The following is a 26,228-nucleotide window of genomic DNA, read 5'->3' as shown; positions in this document are numbered from 1 at the left end:
TGTGATAAGGTCAGGGGTTCAAAAGAGCTGCCCAGTGGAAAGGACCCAAAGGGACCCCTAAGCCGCGCCATCGCTTCCTTAATGATGGGAAAAACTGAGCGCCCCACAGAGGGGGTCATGGAACTGACAGAACTGGGACTGGAACTCCCAACCAAGGGCTCTTTCTCACATTCATGGTTCAGAATCTTTCTGGGGGTCAGTGGGGCCTGTTTGAGAATTAGATGTAAGTTGTAGACCCTCTCTGCAGAAAAATATACATTTACCCTCCAAATTCTGCCTGTAATTTTCAGGGGTCTTTGGAGTGCATGCCTCTGGAGGAACGCAGGTCAAGGATTCCCTGTGTTACCCAAGAGCTGGGGAGTTTTGAAGGAAGTCAAATGGAGTCTTCAGAGCAGAGCTCAGAGCAGAGCCGGTATGCACGGATCATGTCATCGATCATCTTGCCGATGGAATCTGCAGAGTGCCCAGCGACTCATGGGCCGGTGAATGCAGGGGCCAGGTGGGTGAAGCTGAGCATACCAGACAGCGAAGAGCACCTCAGCCAAGAACTGGGGACTGGTGTGCCACTTGCTTCGTTCTGTGCGGGTGGAATGGGGGCTGTGGCTGGGAAGCCAAGAGCCAAGAAAGAAGAACTGAGGATTCAGGGCTGAGTTGAAGGGACACTCACCAGCCGTGGTGAAATAGTGGCAGGCAGTTGCTGGGGAGGTGGTCCTGGCAGTGCATGTGGGCAAGCCCAGCCAGGGAAAAGAGGCGCAGTGTGAAGGCAGCCAGGTACAGTGGACAGGATGACATCATATCCAGGAAGTTTCACCAGTCCAGGAGGTAACTGCAGGCTCCTCAATCCACACTTCCTTGCACTCAAACCACAGGAAAGCCTGAAGTGGGGTGGCAGGGAGCCCAGGACAGGATCGGACTGAACTTCTCCTTCTATGTCAGAGCCAGATTACGAGGCAGGGGAACCTATGAATGGCAGTGGGGTGCTAAACATTATGGGTGGTCAATGACATGTAAACATGTAATCTATTCCTGAACAAGTGATCTTATGTGAACATAAAAAAGACTTCCTTGCTGATGCAGACACTGCTGGCGGACTGCACCAATGATCTCAGTCAGCAGACACTCAGAAAGTGAGTATCACCTGGGACAGCCTGTTTCATTAGGACAGAATGACTGAAATTTGTTTCTCCGTGCCCTCCACCAAGTACTGGACAACACTGAAGAATATTGATTTGAGCTGGGTGCGGTGGCTCACTCGTAACCCCAGCACTTGAAGGCCGAGGCAGGAGGATTGCTTGAGCCCAGGAGTTTGAGACCAGCCTGGGCAACATGGTGAAACCCCATCTCTACAAACTTTTTTTTTTTTTTGAGACGGAGTCTGCTCTGTCGCCCAGACTGGAGTGCAGTGGCCAGATCTCAGCTCACTGCAGCCCATCTCCGGGTTTACGCTATATTCTCCCTGCCTCAGCCTCCGAAAGTAGCTGGGACTACAGGCCAGCCACCTCACCGGCTAGTTTTTGTATTTTTGTGAGACGGGTTTCACCGCGGTTAGCCAGGATGGTCTCGATCTCCTGACCCCGACCCATCTCGGCCTCCCAAAGTGCTAGGATTACAGGCTTGAGCCACCGCCCAGCCTCTGTTAAACTATTTTTAAAAAGTTAAAAAAAATACAGAGTATCGACTCTATACAGGCTCTTAAATTCTCAGGTTGTTCTGTGCTACTCACAGGTTCCAGTGAGGCCCTAGTACTGTCTTGGGTTGGGGTCTTGGGAGCTGGACCCCATTAGCTAGGCGGCCCTGCCCAAGTTGCACCCTTCTCATTCCCTGGGTACAATCATGTGCTTTTCCACTCACTGTTTGTTTCCTCTGCCTAGAATGTCCTTCCACATCCTCTGGAAGCCCAGCTCACCTTCGTGGCCTAGGTCACATGTTTTCTCCTCCAAGTAGCCTTCCCTAAGCAGGTGGAGTGAATTTCTCGGGGTTTTGTGTTCTCACAGCTCATATCTCTGTGATCCCATCATTACGGGGCACTGCAGGATATCGCTCCACAGGTCTGTCTCTACCCTGCCTCCCCCTGAACTTGGAGCCCCTCAAGGGCAGGGACTATGTCCACTCATCTCTGTCCCTGGTGTCCAGAACAAATTAAACAAATACGTCAAAAAAAAAAAAAAATATATATATATATAGAGAGAGAGAGAGAGAGAGAGACAGAGTCTTGCTCTCCGTCCCCCAGGCTGGAGTGCAGTGGCGCTATCTTGGCTCACTGCAACCTCCACCTCCTGGGTTCAAGCAATTCTCCTGCCTTAGTCTCCCGAGTAGCTGGGATTACAGGCACATGCCACCATACTTGACTAATTTTTGTATTTTTTAGTAGAGACAGGGTTTCACCATGTTGGCCAGGTTGGTCTCGAACTCCTGACCTCAGGAGATACACCCGCCTCGGCCTCCCCAAGTCTTGGGATTACAGGCGTGAGCCACTGCGCCCGGCCTAAACAAACATTTAGTAAGCTCCTACCATGTGCCAGTGGGAACCTCTGGTGAATAAGACAGTCCCTGCCCTCCCAGGGCTTACAGTCAGTGAGGAACACAGTGGGTAACCCAAGTGGGTCTCATACAGTGTGGTAAATGCTAAGACTAAGGAGCAGGGGGACAGAGGGACTGTTATGGGTGTTTAGGAATGGACCCTAACCCTGATTTAGGGGCCAGGGAAACCTTCTCCAAAAGTGGCATTTAAGCTGAGACCTGAAGGAGGAGTGGGAGCCAGCCAGGTGAAGGGGCAGTGCAGGAAGGGGCGAGTGCTCTAGAAAAAGTGAATGAGCAAAGGCCTAGACAGATGTGAATATCATGTGGTCGGGAACTGAAATCAGTTCTGTAGAGCAGGAATGCCTCGTGAGGGTGGGGTGCACGCTCAGTGAATATGTGTTGGATGGATGGGGCCATGTTGAACTTTTCCATGTACTCTTAGGGTTTCACTCATGATAGGGCATCAAGAAACATTTATTACATGAATAAATAGGTTTGTTTCATATGTTTCTAAGACTTTTCTTCTCCCATGGGTAGGAATTCTATTGGTTTCCTCTCCACTCAGCATAGGTCAATCCACGTTTAGTAAATAGGATGAGAAACTTTCCCTCTTGGGCTGCTCTTAGTTTCTTTCCCTAAAGTTTCTGCACCAGATTTCCTTTCTGGCATCACTGACTGGCCTGGTACAGGGTGGAGCAGTGGACTTGGTATACTGGTGGCTCTGGAGTTCACTAACCAAGCCAGAGCTAAATGAGAGGAGGACAGCCGAGGAAGGCGCCACCAATTTGGCCTGCTGAGCTGACGGGCCAGAGGCTGGCTGAAGCTCTGGGGATTCTTATAAACTGCATTTGCTAAATTGTTTGTGAATACTCAGTTCTGCTATAGAAGAAAAGAAAACAAATGGAATGGATGAGACTTATGTGTTAAGTATAGGCTAGTTACTTTGGTGACATGTTGAACAAATAAAGTTAGTAGAGTATGTGTGTGTGAACATACATAGAAAGAGATGGACAGACTCTAAATATTCATGATACACTGAATATGCTTGAAGCATATGAGGCCCTCAGTATTCATGAGATCTTAAATCAGCTACCCACTGGCACCAGCCGTTCTCTTTCCACATGTCCTCTGCCCAAATAATGCATATAAAAGTAATAGCAGCTCATCAGGATAACTGGCAAGCTACAGCTGTGGCCAAACATAACTGTCACTGTGTTTCTCCCATAGATCAAGTCTTGGGCCAAGGTATCTTCTTTTATTACTATTATCTTATTTTATTTTATTTTATTTAGTTTGGAGACAGAGTCTTGCTCTGTCTCCAGGTTGGAGCAATCTCGGCTCACTGCAATCTCCGCTTCCTGGGTTCAAGCAGTTCTCCTGCCTCAACCTCCTGAGTAGCTGGGATTACAGACGCATGCTGCCATGCCTGGCTAATTTTTTGTATTTTAGTACAGACGGGGTTTCACCATGTTCCCTGGGCTGGTCTCGAACTCCTGAGGTCAGGCAATTCGAGTGCCTCGGCCTCCCAAACTGCTAGGATTACAGGCGTGAGCCACTGCACCCGGCCAATCTTCTTTTATTTTTAAGGGATAGAGTCTCTCTATGTTGCCCAGGCTGGTCTTGAATTTCTGGCCTCAAGCAATCCTCCCACCTCAACCTCTTGAGTAGCTGAGATTACAGGCATGAGCCACCATGCCTGGCTCCAGGTACCTTCTGTCCATTGCACCACCCCCCTAACCCCAGCCACTCAAACCTCAACTCTGATCCTCATTACAACACCATCATAATTACACCACTTACGGATTTAACTCGCTGTATGATTTGAGTCTTTTCATTTGGTCTGTGAGACTTTCTGCTCCATGACCTCCAGGAGAGCCTGTCTTGCAGTACCTGGGGGCTGCCATGACACCAAGGTATGTTCCCACCTCGCACTGTGGACCAGGGTCTTATTTGTGAGAGGACAGAAACCTCCAGGCTAGGTAGTGACTGATGCCAGGGAGGGGGAAGAAGGGGTCCTTGCTCAGGGAGTCTACCACAGGGCTAGGTCCCCGACTAGGCATGAGGGAAAGGGTCCTGTACTGTGTTACAGCCCAGAGGGGTCTGGTTATATGTTCAGGGGTCATCTACAAAGCAGGATCCCCCTGTTGGGGTGCTTATTGTGAAGGACAGGAAGGGGGGCCCCTAAGGGACACTGCCACAAATAAAGGGTCCTACACTTATACCTGTGACCCAAATCATGTGTAGTGAAGTCTCCCAGACACTCTGGCTGCGGCCACGGAAGGTGCTCAGCTGTGTCTCCACGACCAGGGACTCTCCCAGCAGGAAGATGAGGAACCACAGACAGGAGGCGGAGTGCAGCAGGAACTTCAGTACTGGGATCTTTAGCAGGCGGCCCAGCTTCCAAGGGAAGGAATGGGAGTAGGGCTCTCAGTCCTGGGTGTCTCTCGCTCCTGCAAGCCCTTCTAGACTGCTCCACCCACGTGACTCCCCTTTCTCAGATTCAGTCACGCACTATTCAGACATACATTGAGAATGTGTTACATATCAGGCCGTAGACTCATATCTGTCATCTCCTTTCCAACCATATGAGGTAGACATTATTCCCGGCTTTTTTTTTTTTTCTCCCAAGAACTGAAGATCACAGAGGTAAAGTAACTTTCCCTTGGAGGCCCCACAGGCTCTTCAAACTCAACCATGTTAAAAAATAAATTCATGGGCCGGGCGCGGTGGCTTATGCCTGTAATCCCAGCACTTTGGGAGGCCGAGGTGGGCGGATCACGAGGTCAGGAGTTCAAGACCAGCCTGACCAACATAGTGAAACCCTATCTCTACCAAAAATACAAAAAATTAGCTGGGCATAGTGGTGGGCACCTGTAATCTCAGCTACTCGAGAGGCTGAGGCAGAATTGCTTGAACCTGGGAGGCAGAGGTTGCAGTGAGCCGAGATCCTGCCACTGCACTTCAGCCTGGGCGACAATGCAAGACTCCATCTCAAAAATAAATAGATAAATAAATAAAAAATAAAGAAATTCATCATCTTCTATCCTATCTTGCTCTTCCATCTTCTTCTGTGTCCCCACCTCATAAAATGACCCGGTCACCCAGGCCGGGAATATGAGACATCTCTATGTGCTTGTCCTCTCACACCAGTCTCTCTAACTCCTGCCCTGCATCCCCAGCCCACCTTTCACACCCCTAGTAGAAGGCACTTTCTGAAACACAAGACTGATGGGGGACTCGCCTCATTAATCCTACAATGGCTGCTATCCTCTGTGGCTTATAAGGCTCTGTGAGATCTGGCCCCTGAGTGCTTCTCCACCACTCCTGATCTAACTCCTTTCAGTTTCTCTAACACTTTGGGTTCTCCCTCTCCCAGGCCTTCACACATACTGCTCCTGCTTCCTGGAACATCCCTCTCCCTATTCCTCACCTGCTCAGCAGGAACAGGGCTTTTCTTCATAACCCCAGTGCCAGGCACCATGCTTGGCTCACAGTTGGGTCTCAAGGACATATTGGTTGGATGAAGGGCTCCCATGGAATTTGTAGTCGGGGTGGGCCTGTCTTTAGGGGAATATAGGGCTGTTAATAGGATTAAGGTTTTGGAGGCAGAGACACTTCAGTTTAAATCCTGACTCCACTATTTCCTGTGTACTTTTGACAAAAAGAGCATTGCCCTTCCCTGTGCCTCAGGTTGCTACCCTATACCCCTGAAGCAGAACGTCTGCCTTCCTCAGGGCTGCACTTCCAGCTACTTAATGGAAACATTCACACAAAGTTATATTCACCAAGTGTCTAGCCCAGGGCCTCATAAAACAAGTGCTCAATAAGTGACAGTTGTCATTAATCTTATTCTTAGTACCCGGGACTTTGGTGCCAGCCAGTAGCCAAGGCAGAGGAAGGGCATGGTGAGGAAGATGAGGAAGGCAACAAAGAGCTTCCAGATGGTGGTGTTTCCACGCCAGCCAGCCAGGTTCCCACACCAGATGGAGGACAGGACTTGCTGGCAGATGGGGTGTGCTACAAACTAAGCAGAGATGGGGCATAAGCAGAGGGGGAGGCCACCAGGCAAGGAGGAGGATGGGGGAGCCAGTTGGGTACACAGCACTTCCTTCCTTGCCACAGAGATCGAACAATCCTTCTTTTCTCCCCACATCAGTCAACTTGCTTGTCATGTGACCATGGGCAGACCCATCACTCTCTAGGCTTTGGTTGATGGAGGGGAAACTGAACTCAAAGATTTTCCTGAACTCTCTGGACCCTACATTCTTGAGTCTAAGTTAGACAGTGGTGGGTAGAACTGGGGACCCAAGACCCAGAACCCCCAGGGTCCCTGGCCTTCTTAGAGATATGGGACATTAGCCTAGATGGTCTTGAGGAAGGCAAAAGAGGGAAACCAGGGTTTGCTGTATTGGGAGACAGGGCCAGGGGAGCCATTATGAAAGAAGGTTTTTGGTTAAGTTCCTGGTGGATGTTGAGGGTGGATGAGATGAGAAGCAAGGGGTTGGGGGAGGCTAAACAAGGAGTCTGTCTTTAGCTTAGAGGGGAAGATGTCTGAGGAGACAGGCAATAATGGAATCTTTTGGGGGATATTTAAGGCCTGAGAGACCTAGTCTTATCTTGCTTTATAGAGTGATGTACTGGAATTGAACAGAAAGACTGGATTCAAGTAACTCAGGTCAAAGATAAAGCTGTCTAAGACCAGATGTCCTGGTCTGAGGTGAGGTCTTGGTGGGTAATGGGTCTTTCAAGGGCTGGGGAGAGGTTACAGGCTTATATTGAAGGTAAGAAGGGAGGGGACCCACAGGGCCAAGGGTCTAGACAGAAGGGTGCTCAGGACCAAGGCCTGAGAGGGTCTTGAGGGCAGGAAAAGGAGTTGCTTAGGGCTGGGTCAGGGAGACCTAGAGGTGGCAGGGCAAGAGAAAAGGACAGGGAGGGGATATAGCTATGGCCCAGCTGACCCGCTTCTGGTTGTAGTTGACGGCCAGTTGCAGCCTCGCCAGGTTGGGGATGCCTTCCTCAAAGGCTAGGCCCAGGCCCTCAGCCTTGGGCTCCGTCTCGCTGTCCTCGGCCGGGTGGTTGAGCCGGGTCAGTGACCTCGTTCTGGTTCCGGCACATGCCCAGCAGCTCAAAGCCATAGTCCTGGCTCGGTGACTCCAGGGCAATGTACTCAGGCTTAGGGAAGCAGGTCCGTGTGTGCCTACCACCCTGTGGACCCAACCCCATTAAATCAGCCTACTCCTCCCTACCCCCCACGCCCACCAATAGTGGGCCTAGGCCACCTCTGTCCTGCCCTTGCACCATCATTTCCTACATCTGGTGTCACTAGGGCATTGATTTCTTTCTTCTTTGCCACCTCGCCCATCCTTCTTGCTCTAATGAGGTACCTCCAGGGTCACTTTGCTTATCTAGCGCTATTGCTACCTCATCACTAAGTCACTTCAACCCAAACCCCTCTGTCATTTTTTCTGTCTCTTTTCCTTCCTCTTCTAATCTGTTTCTTGTCCCATTTTTACACCTACTCCTTACACCCTTCATGTGCTCATTTAATTTATTGGAACACCTACCTTATAAGAGAACTCGCGTTGGCAATTTTAGGAGATGCAGAAATGAATAAGGCAGTTCTTATTTATTAATTATTATTATTATTATTTTTGAGACAGAGTTTCACTCTTGTCACCCAGGCTGGAGTGCAATGGCACGATCTCAAGTGCAATGGCATGATCTCGGCTCACTGCAACCTCTGCCTCCCAGGTTCAAGTGATTCTCCTGCCTCAGCCTCCCGAGTAGTTGAGACTACAGGCATGTGCCACCACGCTAGCTGATTTTTTTTTCCCCCTTTGAGACGGAGTCTCGCTCTATTGCCCAGGCTGGAGTGCAGTGGTGCGATCTCGGCTCACTGCAAGCTCTGCCTCCTGGGTTCACGCCATTCTCCTGCCTCAGCCTCCCGAGTAGCTGGGACTACAGGCGCCCACCACCACGCCCAGCTAATTTTTTGTATTTTTAGTAGAGACGGGGTTTCACCGTGTTAGCCAGGATGGTCTCCATCTTCTGACCTCATGATCCGCCCCCCTCAGCCTCCCAAAGTGCTGGGATTACAGGAGTGAGCCACCGTGCCCGGCCTACTCAGCTGATTTTTTTGTGTTATTAGTAGAGATGGGGTTTCACCATGTTGGCCAGGCTAGTCTCGAACTCCTGACCTCAGGTGATCCACCTGCCTTGGCCTCCCAAAGTGCTGGGATTATATAGGCATGAGCCACCATGCCTGGCTAGTTATTATTTTTAAAAAATAGGTGGGCGTGGTGGCTCACACCCGTAATCCCAGCACTTTGGGAGGCTGAAGCGGGCAGATCACCTGAGGTCAGGAGTTCAAGACCAGCCTGGCCAACATGGTGAAACCTCATCTCTACTAATAACACAAAAATTAGCTGGGCGTGGTGGCAGGCACATAATCCCAGCTACTCGGGAGGCTGAGACAGGAGAATCGTTTGAACCCCGGAGGTGGAGGTTGCAGTGAGCTGAGATTGCGCCACTGCACTCCAGCCTGGGTGACAAGAGTGAAACTGTCTCCAAAAAAATTAAAAAAAAAAAAAAATAGGGATGAGATCTTGCTATGTTGCCCAGGCTGGTCTTGAACTCCTGGCCTCCTCATCCTCCTGTCTCAGCCTCCCAAAGCGCTGGGGTTAGAGGCATGAGTCACCGTGCCTGGCCTAAGGCAGTCCTTGGCTCCAATTTATCCATTATCTCCTGGGTTTTACTTGAGGCTCTTACCCTAGAGAGCATCCGGGGATGGCTTTCAGGAGGTGAGGTCTGAATCCCAGCACTGTCCTCAGGTGGTATCACATTGGGCAAGGTACTTCCCCTTCCCAGGCCTCAGCTTCTCTGCTATAAAGTGGGGATGATACTTCCTGCTATGACTGTCTCTTAGGCTGCTATGAGAATGGAGGGAAAGTCCTTTGGAAAGGACTGCCCTTTCCTGCTAGCTGTGCAGTGGGGGCTTTTCATTCTCCTATCCTTCCACCACCCCGGGTCACAACCTCCTTAGCCCTGTATTTTAACATTCGTGTTGGTTTCCCCACCTAATGGTCATCTTGGGGATGGGGATGGGGATCGAGTCTAGCTTGACACACAGGATCCGTCAGGGGATGAGGGATGGACATACTGGACTGGCGGCATTCCAGGACCCTTACTAGTCCCTGCCTCCAGGCTCCTCTTCATGCATTCTCAGTCCTTCCTGCAGTGTCTCCCCTTCACTCATCACCATGTATACTTTCACTACCTGAGAGCCGTTGCGTGGACTGTAGCCCTATCTCAAATACCCTCCCTGCTCCTCTTCACTTGTATGTAACCACCCACTTCCGTAGCTCAGCTTAATGCTACTTATTCCAAGGAGTCCTCCCTGAACACAACAGCTGTGGCTTTCCTGACCTGTTTTCTGGGCTTTGGAAGCCCTGTTAGCACCATTCACAGCGGCACTGAATGAAGACAAGCATACTGGGAGCACCTTGTCCCCTCTCTCTGACTTTTCCCTGCTGTGATCATACGCTTGAGAGCCGCAACACACCATGCTCCGGGTGGGAACACCTAGCAGGTATTCAGACGTGATGTATTCTACTGAACATCATCTCCAAGTCTGTCCAGCTGTTTTTCTAGTTGTTTCTGTTCTCTCTTCTCCCTCAGACAGACCCAGGGCTCCCCTGGAGTAGGGTTGTGCCTCCCCCATAAGACTAGGCCCCTCTGGAGTGGCTGTTCTCTGCCATTAGAATGAAATTCTCTTGGGGGGATTCTTGACTCCCCATCAAACTAGAGGTTTCCTGAGAACAGAGGCCAGGCCTCGTCCTCTTTTTGTGACTTCCAAACTTCCCAGAACACCCACCACAGGCCCAACCATGCTCCTTGCGTGCAAGGTGCCTGAGCTCACGGCTAAGCCTGAAGGTAGCCAGTGTGGCATCCTCACTGGCCAGTGAGAGGTGGGCCTTGTTGGCAATGCCACGGTAGGTGTTGATGCAGGACAGAGAGAATTTAAACAGGTCATAGCGGCGGGCGTTGCTGCACTTGAGGCAGGCACAGGAGACCAGGTGGGGCCAGGCAATGGTGTGGCCCTGGTCCATGAGCAGCTGTGCTATCTCGTACAGGTCCTTCTGGCAGGCCAGGGTGAGAGGAGTCACACCAGGTGCAAAGCGGGAGCCATCAATTAATGAGTCAAAGAAAGCCAGTGAGAAAGACCTGGTGTCTACTTTGCGACCCTTCTCCCGTTCCAGGTGGGCCAGCAGGCGATGCACCACTGCTGGTTGCTTTGTGTCCACTACCACTAGCAGGGCCTCATGGGTCTGGCGGAAGTCAATCTTGACACTGGCCAACAGCACATCAGTGATGGCCTCATGGCCCAGGTGGATGGCCAAGTTGAGTGCTTCCCTCCAGGAGTGCTCCTTGGCCTCTTCCACATTGTGCAGGGGCCCACCTGGCCCACTGCTTGTGGCCTTAACCTCTGACTCCAGCAGCTGCTGCACAAGGCCCAGTTGGCCCTCCTGGATGGCAGCCAGGAGTGGAGGTGGGAACCTGAGCTTCCTGTTCATGATCTCAGTCCAGTTAGGCTGTTGGTGGATGAAGGAGTGGAGAGGCTAGGACCCTGAGTTTCAACCCCCTTTGTGATGGGGCCTCTTTCACCCTTCCATGTTCTAGCACTTAACCCTCTATATCCAGCCACCATTATATTCTTCCTTGTCCCAAATACACACTGGCAAATATTGTCTTATTCATCATTTTATTGTGTAGATTCTCAGGTTAGGAAAATCAAGACTGTACAGTGGGGGCTTTCTTTTCTTCCCCCACTGGGGAGAGAATGGGGGCCCCTTCCTCAGCTGAGTTTGACTGGGGGCCCCTTCCCCAGCTTGACTTCCACCCTCACAGGAGCCCCCCAACAGCAGGGCTACCTGTGGGTACCTTGAGCAGGGGTAGGTTAAAGCAGGGGTGGGCTGCCCTGGCAGCCTAACCCCACATACAGGTGCACAGGATCTGTTCAGACCCAGCTCCCCTCTTGCTGACTTCATCTCCCAGATGCTCCTTCCTCTCAAAGTCCCAGAGCCTCTCCCAAGGGCAGGCCCGGACATGTCCACACAGGAGGGTTTTGTGTGAGTTTTGAACTGGGTTTTTGTCAAGCCCCTCAGTTCTGACCAGGACCCCAGCAGAATCCCAATATCCTCTTTCTTCACCAATCCTCCCGCTTTGCCCTCCCCTGCTTTGGGGGACCTTTCTCCCCCTTGGCACTGCCTCGTCCCTGTCTTCTACTAGGCCTGGCCCCATCCTCACTGCTCTTCTCTTCTGGGTCCAAGATCAGGGTTCCAGGGGCTCTTCTCCCACCTACATAGTGATGTCTGCCACCTGCTTGGCAGCTAGGATGCCCCTGCAGTGCCTCTGGGCCAATCTTTTGTTTTATTCATGGGTAGAAACGGGAGCAGAATAGGAGAAGGTAGGGGAGCAGGCTTCTTACGGTGATGGGGTCTGTGGTTGTGCCTACTTATGCAGGCACCTGTGCTGGCAGGGACCGAAGGACTGAACTCCTGCTCAGTCTTTTCCTTGACTGTGCCTAGCATCCTCTTTCCTATCTATTCAAAACCCTGCCCTGGGCCCTCTCTTTGCAGGACCAGCTGCTCCCCCTCTGCTCTATACCCTGGGGACCAGGGGAACGGGTGTTAGTACCACAGAGTGAAATCTTCTGGGAAAGGGGAGAGAAGACATATTTGCTCAAGGAGGTGGGAACAGAATTTGGAATATCACAGCTTGAGGGAACCTTTGACATCCTCTGGTCCAACCACCTCCTTGTGTAGATGAGGAATGGGATCTGCCCAAGGTTCTACAGCCAAGCCTAGAACTACTCCTTACTCATTAACCAATCTGGTCCCTATCACAGTTCTGTGAGCGGGAGGTTGGGAGATTTTTTTCTCTGTTAATTCTGGATGCTAAAATAAATAACTTGCTTAGTGTCACATAGCATCACCATTACCTGATTATACCCAGGACAGGAGCCCACAAAGGAGACTGAGAGCTCAATTCATGAGATGCTGGATGTCAGCCTCGTGCTCAAAACCCATATGCACATTCCCAGCACACCACAGGATTTTATCTGTCCGGCAGCATTTGCTCTTCACTAGGCCTCGGTTTTCCTTTCAGGAAAATGGGCATGAGAATGTGCACCACTCACAGAGGGAAAGACATTCTGGATGGTGTCCCAAGGCCCAAAAGTTCCAAGGAGACTTCCAAGGGGGAAAAGAACAGAGCTGGCCTTAGGAGAATCAGATGCCATGGTCACAGAAGCCTTGACAACTGGGAATGAGGATCAGGCTAGGCACAGAGGTGCCCTCAGGCAGAGTCCTGAGGGAATGAGTGGAGGGGAGGAGAGAGGGAGCTTCGGCCTCATCAGCCTTTCTTAGCTCTCAAGCTATTCAGTCCCCATCTCAGTCTTAGAGGGTGGGGTAAAACCACAGGACCTCATGGCTCATGCCTGAGAGAAGTCCCCACATATACTGGCATGCTCTTCTATTTCTCTTGCTGAGAACTGCAACTGGCAGATAGGGCACTGAACCCAGGAGACAGGGGGTGAACTTTCTGGGGAGGACACCCACAGTACAGACTGGGACGAAGATGATGAGGAGGGAGAAGCTGGGTGAGGTGGGGAGGTCTCTCCACAAGTGGCAGCATGCTGGGGAAGAATCTCAATCCTGAAGGAGCCTATTTGGGGAGAGAAGGAGGTAAACAAAATGGCCTGCTCCCAGGCAGGATGTCACCCCAAGAAGTCTGGATAAGCTATGAAGACAAATAACATTGATACACAGCAGACAGTGAGAAGTGCTAAGTCCAAGGGAATCAGAGAATCCTGCAGAAGCTTAGTTGGGAAAGATGATCTGGGCAGATAAGAGAACACTTGGCCAAGAAGAACCATTTGAACAGAGACTGAAACAGCAACCAGCATTTGGACATATAGGAAAAAGTTACGAAGGAAGTTCTAGGCCCTCTCCGATTGTGTTTTACATTGTTTGGTTTCATGCTTCGCCAGAGGGCAGGGCCCATGTCCCTTCCTCAGCTTAGCCGGCACAGTGTGAACAGGTGCTCAGTACACACTTGTCTTGAATTACACTTGACTAAAAATACAGTTCCACACCTGAGAGCTGCAGAGATGACAGAAGCCAGCACTCCAAATTCAAATGTTTCTTGGCAGTACTCTCAGATCTCCCATTCCTCCCTCAAGGAATGCCTAGTTGTCATACAACAACTCCCTGTGCACAAGCATCTTACCTGCACAAATCGGGCACAGTCCACTATCCTGGTCACCACTGCTTTGGGCCTGGGGTCGGTGCTGTTTTTTTTGCCTTGCTCTTGCTGTCTCCCTCCTGTTTGGCCGAGAATTAGAGTTGGATACAGGCCTGTGAGAAAGAACAGTTAAAGACCAGCTATTAGTAAGAGGCCATAAGGGCTGAAGGAGCCTGGAATCAGAGCAAAAATAATGCAGAAGAGTTAATGTAGACCTAGAAACCCTGGGCTGGGGTCCTGGTTTTCCCACCTGATGTACCAGACTTGAGGGAAGACATTTAACCTTTGAACATCTGAGAACAGAGATTCCATTATCGCCCTTGCGTTATTATTTTTTAATTGAAATATAGTACACATACCGTAAAACTCACTCTTTAAAAATATAAATTCAAGGCCAGGTGTGGTGGCTCACACCTGTAATCCCAGCACTCTGGGAGGCCAAGGCAGGCGGATAACCTGAGGTCAGGAGTTTGAGACCAGCCTGGCCAACATTTGCCTGTCTCTACTAAAAATACAAAAATTAGGCCGGACGCAGTGGCTTACGCCTGTAATCCCACCACTCTGGGAGGCCGAGGTGGGGGGATCACCTGAGGTTGGGAGTTTGAGACCAGTCTGACCAAGACGGAGAAACCCTGTCTCTAATAAAAATACAAAAATTAGCTGGGAGTGGTGGCGGGCGCCTGTAATCCCAGCTACCCAAGAGGCTGAGGCAGGAGAATCGCTTGAACCCGGGAGACAGAGGTTGTGGTGAGCTGAGATTGCCTCGTTGCACTCCAGTCTGGGCAACAAGAGCAAAACTCCATCTCAAACAAACAAACAAAAAACAAAAATTAGCTGGGTGTGGTGACGTGCACCTGTAGACCCAGCTTGGGAGGCTGCGGCAGGAGAACAGCTTGAACCTGGGAGGCTGAGGTTGCAGTGAGCTGAGATCACGCCACTGCACTCCAGACTGAGTGAGAAAGCACAACTCCGTCAATTTTCAATTGTTTATATATATATAAATTCAATTCAAAACCCTGTATTGACAGAGTTCTGTAACCACAACCATGTAATTCCAGAACATTTTCACTACTCCCAAAAGAAACCCAGAACCCAGGCTGGGCGCAGTGGCTCATGCCTGTAATCCCAGAATTTTGGGAGGCCGAGGCAGATGGATCACCTGAGGTCAGGAGTTCAAGACCACCCTGGCCAACATGGCAAAACCCCATCTCTACTGAAAACACAAAAATTACCTGGGTGTGGTGGTGTACACCTGTAGTCCCTGCTACTTGGGTGGCTGAGGCAGGAGAATGGCTTGAACTAGAAGGTGGAGGTTGCAGTGAGCCGAGATTGTGCCACTGCACTCCAGCCTGGGTGCTAGAACAACACTTTGTCTCAAAAAAAAAAAGAAAGAAAAGAAAAGAAAGCCTGAACCAGACTCTGGTAACTGCTAATCTACTTTAGTGGTTTGAATTGCCTATTCTGGACATGAAATCATATACTATATGGTTTTTTGTGACTGACTTCTTACACTTAGTATGGTTTCAAGGTTCATCCATGTTGGAGCAGGTATCAGTACTATATTCCTTTTTTATGGCAGAGTAATACTCCACAGCATAGATATACCACATTTTATTTATCAGCTGATAGACACTTGGGTTGTTTCGATTTCTGGGCTATTATTAATAATGTTGCTCTGAACATTTGCCTGTAAGTTTCTGTGTGAACACCTGTTATCAATTCTTTGGAAGTATACACCTAGGAGCTGAACTGCTAGGTCATATGGTAACTCCATATAAACATTTTGAAAAACTGCTAAACTGTTTTCCAATCAGCTGCACTAATTTACATTCCCACTGGCAATATGTATGAGAGTTTCAATTTCTCCATATCTTTGCCAACACTTGTTATTGTCCATCTTTTTTATTACATCATCCTAGCAGGTGTGAAATAATCATTGTGGGGTTTTGATTGGCATTTCTCTGATGGCTAATGATGTTGAGCATCTTCTATGTGCTTAATAGCCATTTATATATCTTCTTTGGAGAAAATTCTATTCAGATTATTTGTCCATTCTAAAAATTAGGGTATCTTTCTACTGTTGACTTGTAAAGGTTCTTTATATATTTTAGATAAAAGAGCCTTACTGGGCCAGGCGCGGTGGCTCAAGCCTGTAATCCCAGCACTTTGGGAGGCCGAGACGGGCGGATCACAAGGTCAGGAGATCGAGACCATCCTGGCTAACCCGGTGAAACCCCATCTCTACTAAAAAAAAAAAAAAATACAAAAAACTAGCCGGGCGAGGTGGCGTTCGCTTGTAGTCCCAGCTACTCGGGAGGCTGAGGCAGGAGAATGGCGTAAACCCGGGAGGCGGAGCTTGCAGTGAGCTGAGATCTGACCACTGCACTCCAGCCTGGGCAACAGAGCGAGACTCTGTCTCAAAAAAAAAAAAAAAGAGCCTTACTGAATATATGATATGCAAATACTTTCCTCCATATTCTATGGGTTGTCTTTTACTTTCTTGACAGTGTCCTTTGAAGCAGAAAAGATTCAGATTTTTTTTTTTTTTTTTTGAGACAGTTTCACTCTTGTTGCCCAGGCTGGAGTGCAATGGTGTGATCTCAGCTCACTGCAACCTCCGCCTCCTGGGTTCAAGCGATTCTCCTGCCTCAGCCTCCTGAGTAGCTGGGATTATAGGAACGTACCACCACACTCGACTAATTTTTGTATTTTTAGTAGAAACAGGGTTTCGCCGTGTTGGCCAGGCTGGTCTTGAACTCCTGACCTCAGGTGATCCACCCACCTTGGCCTCCCAAAGTATTGGGATTACAGGCGTGAGCCACTGTGCCCAGCCAAAGATTTAGATTTTGATGAAGCCCATGAAATACAGCATACTCATCTTCAGATTCTGGTTCACTACAGGACTGCCTCTTTGCCTAGTTCCAAACCTGACAACATGTGGACAAGGATATCTTTTCTTCAATGCCCTTAGGTCTAGACCCACAGGTTAAACCCAGACACAAGGATACTCTCTGACCTTAATGAAACAAGACTGGGGGTAAGGACAGCTGCAAAAGGGCAATAAGGTTTGGGGAGGTGATTTGGGTCTTTCATGTTGATCTACTTACCTTTGGTGCTGCACTTTCCTTCTTTTCATTCTGCCCACATCATTCTCAGAGTTTTGCTCCTCTGCTCTGGGCTCTGTATTAGAAATGCTCATTAAATATAGCTCTTAAACAAAACAGTCTTCACATGTGATGTTACTTCTTCTAAGAATATTCTTTCTACCCTCTTTGCCTGGAGGCAAAGAGTGTGCCTTTCTCACTCTTCCAAGTCTTAGATGAAATGCTAATTCCTATGCGGCACTTTCCCTGGATTCTCTAATCTACATCCAGTCATCCAATTATGCTTTTCCTTGACAGTACTCATCACAGTTTGAAGATTTAAATTTATTTGTGTGACACTGACATGTGTTTCTCCACTAGGGAAGGAGCATTGCTATTTTATTTACTGCGGTATCCCTGATGTCTAGCACAGAGCCTGGCACAAACGATGCTTAATAAATATCTGTCAAATGAGTGACAATAAAAACTATCAACTTCCATTCGTCTGGTTATCCTGAATTTATGAAACACTTTGTATAGCATTTAATATATTTTAAAGTGCTTTCATAGCTCCAGGGCCCAGCCTATAGTAGGTGCCCAAAAATTATGAGTTCCCTTCTAGTCTCTTTCTCTTAAAATAATAAACTACATCTTTCCTTCTGTGGTAGACAGCTGAGGCCCAAAGAGATAAGGATTGCTGATTCCTAGGCCAGTGCTCTTTCAATTACCATACAATATTTGATTTGTCTTTTGGTAACAAGACACCAACAATTATCTTTTCTATCACATGAAGTTCCACTAGTGAGCCATCCCTGTATAGCAATGGTAGATTCAGGGAGGAAGGGCATTGCTAGGGACAGGAAGGAACAGGTCATGTGGACTCACCTGCCCTGTCTGGAGGACTGGAACCTGATTCTGCATGGTTGTTCTTTGGACTTGCCACACTGACTGGAGGCACCCTGCGGGCAGCAGAAAGCACCATGTGGGCTGAACGCCCCAGAGTCCCTGGCTGCATCTGTGTTAGGATATTCCTGAGCTCTGAAATTTCCTTGGTATCCCTGCAGGGAAAGAGAGTACTTGGTTCCACTTGAAATATAGGTCTTATTCTGTTCACTCATGTCAATGGCATTTAAGCAAGAAAGCTAGTTTAATATACAGATAGGGTTAGGCCTAGAGTATGTGATTAATTTGGTGAACCCAGGCTGGTCTTGTGTGCTTGTCAGTGACTTGATAGCATTTCTTTTCCAGGAGAAAGACCTGAGAGGTGGCTGGGAGACTTCCACTCTGTCAAGTACATACGTATGGGGATGTGGGAAGAATGTCCTCCGGATGGAAGGATTAGCTAGCCAGGGGCTAGGACCAGACTCCTGAGCATCAGAACCCTGAGGAAAAAAAATTGAGAGATATGAAATACCAAGATTCACCACCAGGGGACACTGCTACCTAGTGCCAGGGCCTACTCAAACTGTCAAACTACTCAAATGACTGAACTTTTTGGGGACGTTTATTTCATTATTTCCTTCTAAATATTATCAAATAATATTGTTTAGTTTTTAGTATGATTTATTTTGTGAACAATTTTGTTAACTTGCAACTAAAAACCTACCAATTTTAAGCCACAATTTCTAGCCATCTATAAAGAGATGTGTGTGTATGTATGCATATAGATGTGTCTCTAGCATTAGCCACCATACCTATCACAGGCATTTTATAACCTCCTTGCTCCAGAAATGTCTATGTGCAATAATCTCCCAAATAATTTCTGCATAGAGATTTTATTTATATCGTAGTATGCTGGTTTCTTAATTCTTTGCCAAAATTCAATTTATCTGTGATTATACCCCTACTTTTTAAAAAAGAGACGGGATCTCAGCCTCGGTACAGTGATTCGTGGCTGTAATCTCAGCACTTTAGGAGGCCAAGGTGGGAGGACTGCTAGAGCCCAGGAGTTTCAGACCAGCCTGAGCAACATAGTAAGACCCTGTCTATAAAAAAATAAAAAAATTAGCCAGGCATGGTGGTACATGTCTGTGGTCCTAGCTACTTGGGAGGCTGAGGTGCTGAGGTGGGAGGACTTCTTGGGCTTCAGAAGCCAAGGCTGCAGTGAGCTGTGACTGCACCACTGCACTCCAGCAAGGTGACAAGAGTGAGACCCTGTCTCAAATAAAAAGAAGAAAAAAAAAAATTGGGTCTTGCTCTACCCAGGCTGGGATGCAGTGGCAGGATCATGGCTCACTGTAGCCTTGAACTCTGGAGCTCAAGCAATTCTCTCACCTCAGCCTCTCGAGCAGCTGGGACCACAGGCTCACACCACCATGCCCAGCTAATTAAAAAAATTTTTTTGTAGAGACAAGGTCTCACTATGTTGCACAGGCTGGTCTCAAACTCTTGGGCTCAAGCGATCGTCCCTCCTCGGCCTCCCAAACCACTGAGATTACAGGCATGTGCCATTGCACCTGGCCCCTAATTATTTTTTCTTTTTTGAGACACAGTCATACTCTGCCATCTAGGATGGCGTGCAGTGGCGTGATCTCAGCTCACTACAACCTCCGCCTCTCAGGTTCAAGTGATTCTTGTGCCTCAGCCTCCTGAGTAGCTAGGATTACAGGCGTGCACCACCACAGCCAGCTAATTTTTGTATTTTTAGTAGAAACAGGGTTTTGCCATGTTGACCAGGATGGTCTTGAACTCCTGGCCTCAAGTCATCTGCCTGCCTCGGCCTCCAAAAGTGCTGGGATTACAGGTGTGAGCCACTGCTCCCGGCCTCCTAATTCCTTTTTCCTTTTTTATTTATAGAAATTTCCTTTTTCCCTTACCGTAAAAAAATTTTTGTCTTTAATTTTCAACTCTGATTCTTCTATCACAGGTTATTTTAAAGGTAAATGTCTTTCTTGTAAAGCATGGCTTTGGCTTCATTCTACAAGCTTGAGTAGTATTTTCATTCTCATTAACTCTTTAATATTTTCTAATTACCATTACAATCTTTTCTTGGACCTAGCAATAATCCTGAAATTTTTTCTTTAATTTTCCGGGGTTTTCATTTTTTCTTTACCTTGTCTCATGAATGTTACAGTGAATGCTACTAGAAAGGGTAACTAGATAGGTGTGTAGAAATAGTTTATTTTAACCTTAACTCTAAGTGAGATTATCAGGAAATTAATTATTATAAAATGATTAATTATTAGCTTCTGAGCAAAGATTAGTTGGAATCAAGTGGCCCGGGTTCAAATCCACTTCAAGACTTATTTGGCAGTGTGACCTGGGTCACCCCACTAAATTTCTCTGTGCTTTTCTTACGAGAAAACTGGTGATCATAATAACCCCGTTTCACAGAGTTAAAAGCCCTATGTTTTGCTTTCACTATAACATACCAATTAAAATGATTCATTAGGAAAAAAGTCTATGACGTTTTAGGCATCCTAAATTATAAAACTGAGTGCCATCAATCTGTAATCCCAGCTTACATGTAGCATCTGTCTCTTGCTGAAATGTTTCAGGTCATTCCTTCGCTACAGTTTCACGAAGTACCTGCATGTATGTTTCACCCTGCTGCTGATGTTCAATACCCTTCTGACAAGGCTCTGCAGTTGCTGACTCCCTTTGACCTCCATCCCACCATGGTCCTAGAAGTGCAGGGTAATGTAGATGGCCAAAATGGAAAAGAACCCTGAGAAACTTTTGTTTATCCTAAAACTGGGGTGAACATAGGTACTGGTTTGCCTGGAATAGTCCTACCTTGTATCTGTTGTCTCCGTATAAAAATAATAATGATAATTATTATTATTATGTTTTGAGACAGGGCCTCACTCTGTCACTCAGGCTGGAATGTAGTGGTATGATTATGGCTCACTGCAACCTTGACCTCCTGGGCTCAAGTGATCCTCCTACGTCAGCCTCCTAAGTATCTAGGACGACAGGCATGGGCCACCATGCCTGGCTAATTTTTATTTATTTTTTTCTTCAGACAGGGTCTAGCTCTGTTGCCTAGGCTGGAGTGCAATGGAACAATCACAGCTCACTGAAGCCTTGAACTCCCAGGCTCAAGTGATCCTACCACTTCAGCCTCCTGAGTAGCTGGGACTACAGGCGTACACCACCATGCCTTATTTGTTATTTTTTGTAGAGATGGGGTTTTGCTATGTTGCACAGTCTGGTCTCAAACTCCAGGGCTCAAGCGATCCATTCGCCTTGGCCTCCCAAAGTGTTGGGATTACAGGCATGAGTCACTGCACCTAATTTTTAAATTTTTTGTAGAGGCTGGGTGTGGTGGTACACGCCTGTAATCCCAGCACAGTGGGAGGCTGAGACAAGAGGACTGCTTGAGCTCAGGAGTTTGAGACCAGCCTGGGCAACATAGTGAGACCTTGGTCTCTATAAAAAATAGAGGTGGAAGGTTGCAGTGAGCTGAGATCATGCCACTGTGCTCCAGCCCGGGCGACAGAGCGAGACTTTGTCTTTTTTTTTTTTTTGAGACGGAGTCTCGCTCTGTCGCTCAGGCTGGAGTGCAGTGGCGCAATCTCCGCTCACTGCAAGCTCCGCCTCCCGGGTTCACGCCATTCTCTTGCCTCAGCCTCCTGTGTAGCTGGGACTACAGGTGCCCGCCACCGCACCCGGCTAATTTTTTGTATTTTTAGTAGAGACGCGGTTTCACCAAGTTAGCCAGGATGGTCTCGATCTCCTGACCTCGTGATCCGCCTGTCTTGGCCTCCCAAAGTGCTGGGATTACAGGCTTGAGCCACTGTGCCCTCCCCGACTTTGTCTTTAAAAAAAAAAAAATTATTTGGGCCTGGTAGTATGCACTTGTAGTTCCAGCTACTGGGAGGTTGAGGCGGGAGGATTGTTTGAACCCAGGAGGTGGAGGTCGTAGTGAGTGATCACGCCACTGCACTCCTGTAATCCCACCTGTAATCCCAGTACTTTGGGAGACTGAAGTGGGCAGATCACACGGTCAGGGGATGGAGACCATCTTGGCTGACATGGTGAAACCCCGTCTCTACTAAAAGTACAAAAAATTATCTGGGCGTAGTGGCATGTGCCTATAGTCCCAGCTGCTGGGGAGGGTGAGGCAGGAGAATGGCATGAACCTGGGAGAAGGAGCTTGCAGTGAGCCAAGATCGCACCACTGCACTCCAGCCTGGGTGACAGAGTGAGACTCCATCTCAAAAACATAAAAAAATAAAAATAAAAAAATAAATAAATACTTTTTTTGTGGAGACAGCATCTCGCTATGTTGCCCAGGCTGGTCCTGAATTTCTGGGCTCAAATGATCCTCCCACTTTGGTCTCTGCAAGTGCTAGAATTAAAGGCATGAGCCACTGTGCCTGGACTTAGTGTAATTATTAATAGCATTCTCTTTTGCCCTTAAAGTGTCCTGGTTTGGATGATAAGTTTTATGGTGACTCTATCTACAACTCCCCTTTAAAAGGTCACTTATATAATGAACATTTACACTAAAAGGCTACTTTGCTCTGGGCAATGTTCTAGGTGCCAGGAATGCATTACAGAACGAGACAGACAGGTTCCTAATCTCATGGAGCTTCATTTTATTGACTAGGCAGGATCACAGAGATCGAGCTCCACTCATGTCAGCTGTGGAACCTGGTAGGGCACACCGAACTGCCACTGTCGGTGCTTTTACATTTTTTAGCCCTTTCCACAATGGAAGAGTAGTCTCAGACCAAATTTGACTTTGTCTTAGCTCTCTGGATCTCTCCTAAAACTGCACGACAAAAGGATCTACTCTTGTTCTTTCTGCTCTAACTTCATTTTCTCTTCCCAGTGCTGCCTCTTCTTCTTCTCAGGAACCTCAAAAGGATTGACTCTTGTGAAGTTTGCTCATGTGAACTGGGATTCTTTTGGTTGTGAAAGGTTTGAAACTTCTAAGAAAGTTTCTTGTGTGCACAAGAGGCAGAGTGTGTAGTGTAGGCAGAGTGTAGGGACAGGAGACCTAGTCCTTATGCTGTTCTGACTCACTGTAGGACTCTGAACATATAGAAGTTTTCCTATCTGAGATGGAAAATGAGATGGTGGGGGTTGGATGATCTCTAAAATTCCATGACTCTAGCTTTGTATGATAAAACACTCATTTTTTATGAATGAAATATGATGGAGGGTACTGGCTTAGAAAGATAAACAAGTGTAACAACAAAGCAAGAGGAGTCAGAATAGGCTTAAGAAAAAAACTAGAAGCCTGGTTGAGCAAATCGAAGTAAATTGATATAACCTCAGGGCTAGAAATCCATATATCTTATCTTAGGAGTACAGGCGTACTTCATTTTATTGTGCTTCATAGATACTGTGTGCTTAAAAAAAAAGGCAGGTTTGTGACAACGCTGCAAGTCTATCGGCACCGTTTTGCTAACAGTATGTGCTCACTTCCTGTGGCTGCGTCACATTTTGGTAATTCTCACATTTCGGTATTTCTCACATTTCAAATCTTCTCATTATCACTACATTTGTTACAGTGATCTGTGATCAGTGATCTTTTTTTTTTTTTTTTTTTTTGAGACGGAGTCTGGCTCTGTCGCCCAGGCTAGAGTGCTGTGGCCGGATCTCAGCTCACTGCAAGCTCCGCCTCCCGGGTTTAGGCCATTCTCCTGCCTCAGCCTCCGGAGTAGCTGGGACTACAGGCGCCCGTCACCTCGCCCGGCTAATTTTTTGTATTTTTTTAGTAGAGACGGGGTTTCACCGTGTTAGCCAGGATAGTCTCGATCTCCTGACCTCGTGATCCGCCCGTCTCGGCCTCCCAAAGTGCTGGGATTACAAGCTTGAGCCACCGTGCCCGGCCGATCAGTGATCTTTAATGTTACTATTGTAACTGTTTTGGGGGTGCCACGAATTGTGCTCACGTAAGATGGTAAACTTTTTTTTGGTTTTGAGACAGGGTATCGCTCTGTCACCCAGGCAGGAATGCAGCTGCACTAATCATAGCTCACTGCAGCCTCAAACTCCTGGTCTCAGGTGATCTTCCTGCCTCAGTCTCAAGTAGCTGGGACTACAGATGTGTGCCACCATGCCTGTTTCTTTCTTTTTTTTTTTTAAGAGACAAGGTCTTTTTTTTTCAGAGACACCTGACCTCAAATGATTCTCCCATCTCAGCCTTACAGGTATGAGATACTGTGCCTAGCCTAAGATGGCAAACTTAATTGATAAACATTGTATGTGTGCTCCACTGACTGGTCATTCCCCTGTCTCTCTCCCTCTTCAGGCTTCCCAACTCCCTGAGATACAACAGCATCAAAATTAGACCATTTAATAATCCTAAAATGGCCTCTAACTATTCAAATGAAGTGAAGAGTGGCATGTCTCTCACTTTGTGGTTGCAGGGAGCAGGGTGATGAAAGGTCTGTCCAGGGGCCAGGAAGAACGGCCCACATCAATCTGCAGGAAAGCACAGCCACGAGAGAAAGATAAGAGGGATGAGATGACTGCTTTAGTAAGAAAGGAATAGCAAAGGCTAAAGAAGGCTAAGGTAGGCTGAAAGCTAGGCCTCCTGTGGCAAACAGTTAGCCAAGTGGTAAATGCAAAGAAAAAATTCTTTTTTTTGAGACAGGGTCTCACTGTCACCCAGGCTGGAGTACAGTGGTGCAATCTCACCTCACTGCAACCTCTGCCTCCCAGGCTCAAGTGATCCTCCCACCTTGGCTTCCCAAGTAGCTGGGACTACAGGCATGTGCCACCATGCCCAGATAATTTTTTTTTTTTTTTTTAGACGGAGTCTCGCTCTGTTGCACAAGCTGGAGTGCAGCGGCACGATCTTGGCTCACTGCAACCTCTGCCTCCCGGGTTCAAGCAATTCTCCTGCCTCAGCCTCCCAAGTAGCCGGGACAACAGGTGCACGCCGCCACACTCGGCTAATTTTTTGTATTTTAGTAGAGACGTGATTTCACCGTATTGCCCAAACTGGTCTTGAACTCCAGAGCTCAGGCAATCCACCTGCCTCGGCCTCCCAAAGTGCTAGGATTATAGGCATGAGCCACTGGGCCCGGTCAATTTTTGTATTTTATGTAGAGACAGGGTTTTGCCATGTTGCCCAGGCTGGTCTTGAACTCCTGAGCTCAAGGGATCTGCCTGCTTTGGTCTTACACAGTGCTAGGATTACAGGCGTGAGCCACCACATCCAGCTGAAAAAATTCTTGAAGAAAATTAAAAGTGCTACTCTAGTGAAAACATGTATGATAAGAAAGCAAAACAGCCTTATTGCTGACATGGATAAAGTTTTAACAGCATGGATAGATCAAATCAGCCACGATACACACTGATCCCAAGCCTAATCCAGAGCAAGGCCCTAACCCTCTTCAATTCTATGAAGGCTGAGAGAGGTGAAGAAGCTGCAGAAGAGAAGACTGAAGCTAGCAGAGATTGGTTCATGAAGTTTAAGGAAGAAAAATCCATCTCCTTAACATTAAAATGCAAGACGAAGCAGCAAGTGCTGATGGACAAGCTATAGCAAGTTACCCAGAAGATCTAGCTAAGATCACTGATGAAGGTGGCTACACTAAACAACAGATTTTCAATGTAGATGAAACTGCCTTCTATTGAAAGAAGATGCCGGGCAGGGGTGGTGGCTCATGCCTGTAATCCCAGCACTTTGGAAGTCTGAGGCGGGTGGATTACAAGGTCAGGAGTTCGAGACCAGCCTGGCCAATATGGTGAAACTCCATCTCTACTACTAATACAAAAATTAGCCGGGTGTGGTGGTGTGCGCCTATAGTCCCAGCTACTCGGGAGGCTGAGGCAGGAGAATTGCTTGAACCTGGGAGGTGGAGGTTGTGGTGAGCCAAGATTGCGCCACTGCACTCCAGCCTGGGCCACAGAGCAAGACTCAGTCTCAAAAGAAAAAAAAAAAAAAAAAAAAAGATGCCGCCTAGGACTTTCATAGCCAGAGAAGAGAAGTCAATGCCTGGCTTCAAAGGACAAGCTAACTCTCTCTTTAGGGCTAATGCAGCTGGTGACTTTAAGTTGAAGCCAATGCTCATTTACCATTCTAAAAATCCTAGGGCCCTTAAGAATTATGCTGAATCTACTCTGCCTGTGCTCTATAAATGGAACAACAAAGCCTAGATGACAGTACATCGGTTTACAGCATGGTTTCCTGAATATTTTAAACCCACTGTTGAAATCTAGTACTCAGAATGAAAGATTCCTTTTCAAAACATTTCTGCTCACTGGTAATGCATCTAAGCCAAGAGCTCTGATGGAGATGAACAAGGAGCTTAATGTTGTTTTCATGCCTACTAACATAACATCCATTTTGCAGCCCACAGATCAAGAAGTAATTCAACTTTCAAGCATTGCTATTTAAGAAATATATTCTGTAAG

The 26,228-nt window shown here is 47.8% G+C and overlaps 1 protein-coding gene across 1 annotated transcript in view; it reads right to left on the bottom strand.

Annotated features, from left to right (window-relative positions):
• LOC103877722 (short transient receptor potential channel 2-like) overlaps positions 1-26,228 on the bottom strand; it is a 50,413-nt gene that overhangs the window by 9,935 nt on the left and 14,250 nt on the right. The window contains exons 6-18 of the mRNA XM_031653962.1: positions 18,207-18,289; positions 17,793-17,965; positions 16,932-17,004; positions 13,810-13,937; positions 13,140-13,245; positions 12,187-12,232; positions 10,251-11,138; positions 9,597-9,637; positions 7,479-7,620; positions 6,380-6,544; positions 4,735-4,917; positions 812-875; positions 520-577 (exon numbers count right to left, since the gene is read on the bottom strand). Coding sequence (XP_031509822.1) covers positions 520-577; positions 812-875; positions 4,735-4,917; positions 6,380-6,544; positions 7,479-7,620; positions 9,597-9,637; positions 10,251-11,138; positions 12,187-12,232; positions 13,140-13,245; positions 13,810-13,937; positions 16,932-17,004; positions 17,793-17,965; positions 18,207-18,289 — 2,150 coding nt within the window. The remainder of the gene's footprint in view (positions 1-519; positions 578-811; positions 876-4,734; positions 4,918-6,379; positions 6,545-7,478; positions 7,621-9,596; positions 9,638-10,250; positions 11,139-12,186; positions 12,233-13,139; positions 13,246-13,809; positions 13,938-16,931; positions 17,005-17,792; positions 17,966-18,206; positions 18,290-26,228) is intronic.

This window comes from Papio anubis, chromosome 12 (genome assembly GCF_008728515.1).
Source record: "Papio anubis isolate 15944 chromosome 12, Panubis1.0, whole genome shotgun sequence".
Classification (NCBI taxonomy): Eukaryota; Metazoa; Chordata; class Mammalia; order Primates; family Cercopithecidae; genus Papio; species Papio anubis.
Note: the sequence above shows the minus strand (reverse complement) of the source record. Positions and strands in the feature narration are given on the sequence as shown.